The sequence below is a fragment of the Zeus faber genome (assembly GCF_960531495.2).
Source record: "Zeus faber genome assembly, chromosome: 6".
Classification (NCBI taxonomy): Eukaryota; Metazoa; Chordata; class Actinopteri; order Zeiformes; family Zeidae; genus Zeus; species Zeus faber.
The window spans coordinates 13,030,808-13,037,107 of NC_137201.1; the positions used below are offsets into that span (position 1 = coordinate 13,030,808).

Consider the following 6,300-nt stretch of genomic DNA (forward strand, 5'->3'; position numbering starts at 1 on the left):
GGCTGCCTCCCTTCTTCTTAGGATAGCAGGTCAATGAACTGCCCTTGAAGAAGGGAACCGAGAGCGGAGGGGGAGGACAGGGGGGGGGATAAAGGGATATGGGTGCCCGTGTCAGGTGCCTCTAGACATGTGTGTGTGTGTGTGTGTGTGTGTGTGTGTGTGTGTGCCCGGCGCGAATAATGTGCGTGAGAAAGTTTGCGGCCCTGCTCATGTCCGTCACCATGAAGGTCAGACCCTGTCGATGGGTCACAGGACATTGTGGCAACTCTCTTTCCTTCCATTCCTCTCTTCCTCTCTCTCTCTCTCTCTCTCTCTCTCTCTCTCTTCTCTCTCTCTCTCTCTCTCTCTCTCTCTCTCTCTCTCTCTCTCTCTCTCTCTCTCTCTCTCTCTCTCTCTCTCTCTCTCTCTCTCTCCTCTCTCTCTCTCTCTCTCTCTCTCTCTCCCCGCAGTCACTTTTCACGGCCTGTTCTCCGCTGCACCTCGAAAATGTCCCGCGACGGCGAAAGCGTTTTCGGAGAGACCCCGCGGGCCCCGTTGGAGGAAATATCCGACGGCCGAGGTTTTTGCGGATAAAGGCAAATTAGAAAGCGTGCAAACAACAACAACAACAACAACAAACGCCATCCTCGCTCACACTTCCACACCTCTTCGCGGCTGAGAATTGAGTGTGAGGACTGCAGTGCGCGCGCGCACGCACACACACACACACACACACACAACAGGCGACACCAATCAAGAGCGGGAGGGGAAAAATACCGGGGGACCGTGGGGGAGGCAGTCAGGGGGAGATCCCTGCACCTGCACCTCTCAGCCGCGGTGCGCTCATTCTGAATCATTGCTCTGCCCGGAAAGACTCCCCTAGGTTCCATTTTTTTGGGGAAAAAGCAAGAATTTATTGGCAAAGATGGCCCCTGCTGCCGCTGCTGCTGGTGGTGGTGGTGGTGGTGGTGAAAAGACTGGGGGTGGGGGGGGGGGGGTGCGGTGGGTGGGGTGGGGGGGGGGGCAGCTCAGTGTGGAGGAGGACTTGGCTCTCCACCTTTTCCTGATGGTCTATAAATAAGAGCGCTTCACTAAAATCCCACACCGAGGACGTGTTAATACGGCGAGAACGGACGACCGTGGCTCTGAGAGAAGAGAGGAGGAGGAGGAGGAATTAAACCAGAGGCAAGGAAAGCATTGCGTAAAGCTATAGCTGGTGGGTTTTGGTTTTTTTTTGTCTTGTTATGAATGCCTCTCGTGCTCATAAGCAGGATGGATCATTTAGAGCAGGGCTTCTCCACCTCTATAATTCCCGGAGACAGCTGTTGGACTTTATTAAATATTTGCCGTACGTGGACGAGGGCAATGATGAACAAGCCCGTTGTTTTAAATCGAATATGTCCATTGTTCCACCCATGCACCGTACAGTCGCGGCAGAGCTCCAAATTTTCGAAGAACACTCCCAGGCAAACATAATATGGATTTGGGGTATTTGGCCAACATGCTATGCCAACTTGTTTGAGTGACATTTAGTTAAAATTACACTTTGGAAATACACTGTAACCCAACTGCAGTGGCAACCCTCCCAAATCCTTGTCTTTTGTTTCATTGTCTTAGAATAAAGTATTTGGGGGGGGGGGGGAATAAATGCTCCGTTTGCACTACCTAGATAATTAACTTCATGCTGCAGATCCAAATCGAATCGACCGCCCAAAATCCCTGTTGTGGAATAAACACAATTATTCTGATGTACACATCTTTCTCGCTTTCTGTTTTTAATAACAGTTGAAGTTAAGGGTGATACGTCCTCATACCGGCGCACTAATATCACACCAACAGGCAAAACCAAAGGCAAGAACAGCTGAACGACAAAAAAACGATTCCACAACCCTGACCCTGAAGGACGTTTTATTTCGGAATCTTCTAACTCTATTTCCAACTCTATAGATTGAATGTGAGCGTTAATGACGCTCTGTCGTGGCGATACGATGAGATACTTGACCTTTCACTGTGACAATTGACATCGCACAGCTGGCGCCTACGCCACCAGAAATAGACTCCGAGCCAAAAAAAGACCGCGGCACTTCACATTCGCGGCTCTCCGGGCGCTCGCCGGCGTGTTCAAACACTGATCGGGTTGGCGTGGAATTGAATCGCTTAATGAAAGAAAAAATGAAAAACGCTCCGCTTCACGGAGCTGCTTCATCTTCTGGCCTCGGCCGAAAATTTTGCGGCCCGGGAGCCACTATTCCGCGGACCGTTACCGGGTCGGGAACCTGTGGCTGACAGCCAAAGACTTGATTCTGAGAGTTCATCTTTGGTGAAGCCAACAAACAATAAATATTTAAGCGTATACTAAAGGCAGTCAAGCTATAGAGCTTCAAATATGAGGTATATGAATTAAATATTGGTATACGGTGTTTTGGAATGGCCCGTTGGGCATAGGGGAGCCGGGCAGGCAACACAGGACAGAGATCCTCCCCTCGGATCAGCCAGTAATCAGTTAATCAACCAGTGGGCCAGCCTGTCTGCGGGACCGTTTTTGGGAGCACAGGGGTTCTTTTTGAAGGGCTGTTGCATCGTTATTAAAAGCTTCCTTTATTCATGCAGGAGATTGAAATCTCCTTCTTATGAGAGACCTGAAAACTTAAGAGTTTATCGAACCCTGAAAAGGCTAAATACAGCAATTAGTCTGGTGCACCTGCTGCCTCTATACTAGCAGGCATTGGAGAGCAGCAGCCATCTCCTCCACTGGGGAGTTTTCCCAAATGTGAATGTTTTGAGCACTCTCATTACTTTGTTCGCGATACTCGAAATAGCTCGGCATTTAATTTCAAAAATAGCTTCTCCGAACCGTGGCCATTTGCCGGCGCAGCCGAGAGACGGATCTCCTCCGATCCGAGATGGGCGCGAGGCGAAGTTATTAGTCAATATCCTGGATTCTGCTCTATTGAGCAGCGTCTCTCCCCTCTCTTCCGCTGGAGATGTGACGGACAGGAGCAGCTGCTGCCGGATCGCCGACACCGCGGCGGAGCGGGATCAGCCGGGCAGCCGGCTGCATCGCCGGGACTTAGCGCTTCGTTAGTTCCTCCCGAGAGGAGCGCGGACCAGGAGGAGGGTCCAGAGAGAGGGGAAGGTCACCGCGTTGGGACCAGCGGGGCTGAGGAGGTGCTCCGGGAGACACCGCAGAGAAGCCCCGTCACCAGCCTGTTCTCTCTCTGACTCCCCCCCCCCCCCCCCCGCCCCCCCGCCCGGAGATCAGGGCTGAAAGGTTACTTTTCTGTCTCAAAGCTGGTGAGGAAAATCAACGGACCCCTGCCTGCCTAGTTCTCTCCGGAGATGTTTATGCTCATACTATTCATGACTGGCCTGTGACTTTCCTGTGCTTTGTCTCTGATTTTGTCGTTTGTTGGTTCCTTCGTTTGTGACACGACTTACTGAGACTGAAAATAAAGGAACCTCGAAAGTCTGAGGATCGACTCTGAACTGCGAAGCCTCTCATCCAGGAGGTCAACCCGGTGGCTGTCAGCCATTTGTTTCCCTTCTTCCCTCTCTCTCTCTCTCTCTCTCTCTCTCTCTCTTTCGCTCTCTCTCTCTCTGTGTGTGTGTGTGTCTCTCTCTCTCTCTCCCCCCCTCTCCTTCCTTCTCTTCACCTTCGACTTTCTCTCCATCCTTGTCCCTTCATAAGATTAGGTCTCTCTCTCCCTCTCTCTCTCCCTCTCTCTCTCTCTCTCTCTCTCTCTCTCTGAGATCAGGAATGTTTCTTCCTTCTCTTTCTCCCCCCATCCCTCTGCTTCTACTTTCTCTCCATCCTTGTCCCTTCATAAGATTAGGGCTGTTTCTTTCTCTCTCTCTCTCTCTCTCTCTCTCTCTCTCTCTCTCTCTCTCTCTCTCCATCCATCCATCAGTTCTCTCTCTCTCTCTCTCTCCACATCTCTCTCCCTCTACTTCCATGATATCAGGGCTGTTACTTTACCCTATGCCTCTCTCTCCAACTTTCTATCCATCCATGAAATCAAGGCTGTTCCTCCCTCTCTCTCTCTCTCTCTCTCTCTCTCTCTCTCTCTCTCCCTCTCTCTCTCTCTCTCTCCCCCTCCATCTCCCTCTCCCGTGTGTGTGCGCGCCTCTCACGCCCCCCGCCCCCTCCGTCCAAGCCAAAGTAGGGCTGAACTTGGATCTGATCGGAATATAGATGCGGTGGCGGACAGAGTTGGCCAGTGATGTGCGCACCGAGCTCCCGCAGAAAGCGACAATAAATAAATAAATAAATAAATAAATAAATAAATAAATAAATAAATAAATAAATAAATGAATGAATGAATGAATGAATGAATGAATGAACGAACGAATGAATGAAACCCCCACAAAGTGCACCCCCTTGGCAAACCGCGGAAAAACTGTGCGGCACAAGCGCAAAGAGGAAAGAAAACGCTGGAGACGCGGGGCGAAACTTGTCCCCGCGCCCCGCTCCTCGGAGGGAACGGGGCGCGATCCAGAGAAGAGGGCGGCGGATCGGATCCGTCTTACCTGCTGGAGGAGGAACGCCAGGAGGATGCGGACTCCGAGCTCCATGGTGGGAGGCTTGATGCTTGTTCTCTGGGTGGAAGGGGGGGGGGTGGGAAAAAAATATAAAAAAATAGCAATAATAATAATTCAGAGTGACCGGGTGACAGAGGCTTGACCAACTCTGCTCATAATTCCGCCGCGGAGTGAATCCCCGGCCGCGCTGCGAGCTGCCAACTTCCAAATACGAGCGAAGGGGAAACTGCGGCGCTAGAGGCAGAGCATTGGACGGAGGAGCCGCACCGCGGCCAATGGCTGGGAGGGGCGTGGGGGTGGGGGAGGTGGAGGGTGGAGCGGGTGGGGGTACCTCTAATCTAAAAGCTGCCTCGTCCCAATTGTATGGTGTGGAGGTTTGACAGGCGCGCAGGCTTTATTATATATATATATATATATATATATATATATATATATATATATATATATATATATATATATATATATATATATATATATATATATATATATATATATATAAATCATATTAATATGAATATTTATGAATGAAATGTGTAAAAATAATCATCATAATGCAATGTTATTTGTATAGTGCTTTCATAAAATACTCGCTCAAATTAAGAATCTTTATTTGTCACATGACCGCACTACACATACACATACACATACATACATACATACATACATATATATATATATACACACACACACACACACACACACACACACACACACACACACACACACACACACACACGCTTTTTTGGGTGGTGGCCGGTGAAATGTGGCCTCTGCATTTGACCCATCCTGGCTTGTCCTTCCTCCGGGGGGGGGGCAGCCAGGAGCAGTGGGCAGCGTTCGTCGACGCGCCCGGGGACCTGGTACCAAGTGTCCGTCGCTGGTCAGACGATGACGTGCGCATGTTTTTACCCTTTATATAAATATAAATACCCTTTCTATAAAAAAAAAAGTATCGGATGGAATAAAATAATGCATAAAGACAACACATTATGAACAAAACGCACAACGACAAAAGACACGAGGCTGAAGAGGTTGTACTTTGTACGCAATGTTAAAAAAAATATATATATATATATAAACACAGATATTTCAACACTACCTCCAGCTTAGAGAGGTACTGCATGACCAGCATGCATTTTTTTTAGTTTTAGGCTTAAATATACAACTGTTCTCTCATGAAACGCATCGGTCCTGGCCATAACATAACAAACTGGTGCTTATAAATGTGATTAAATCTGCATTACAGACAGCACTGTCAGTGTGGCTCAGCACGCCACCTACTGACCTACTCGGGAGGGTGATGACATATGTTCGCGCTTTTAGTGGCTCTCTCCCTCACTCATTTTCAAAAGGGGAAGGTTCATTGTTAGGGGTTTGAGAAACCACGCCCAAATTCAGGCACATGGAAGAGCTTCCCAAATCAGGGGGTGAAAATACTTTTTAAAGGGGCCCGATTATGCTTTTCCTTATTTTCTGTCATATACGTAACGTAACGATGTGGGATGCTCATATCAGACGCGGGCAAAGTGTCAAATTATGAGGTAAACTCCTGACAAACTAATCGCTGGGAGCAAGACGTTCAGGCTTCCGACCGCTCTTTTTTTAAAGGTTTTTTTCGACTCAGCACGAGCTGACGTCAGCCTGCCACGGATTTCTTAATATGGTCATCTGCTCCATCCGATCGGCTCTGCGTTTCTCTAAACAAAACCAATTTAAAAAGTGTGTTTTTATTGTTGATGTACGTATTTAATTAATTATTTTGATTTTATTTTGCAACGTTTA

At 48.6% G+C, this 6,300-nt stretch overlaps 1 protein-coding gene across 1 annotated transcript in view; it reads right to left on the bottom strand.

Annotated features, from left to right (window-relative positions):
• cdh13 (cadherin 13, H-cadherin (heart)) overlaps window positions 1–4,695 on the bottom strand; it is a 378,607-nt gene extending 373,912 nt beyond the window's left edge. The window contains exon 1 of the mRNA XM_080002151.1: window positions 4,507–4,695. Within this exon, the coding sequence (XP_079858277.1) occupies window positions 4,507–4,551 (45 nt within the window). The 5' untranslated portion in view covers window positions 4,552–4,695. The remainder of the gene's footprint in view (window positions 1–4,506) is intronic.
• Window positions 4,696–6,300: the final 1,605 nt, after the last annotated feature.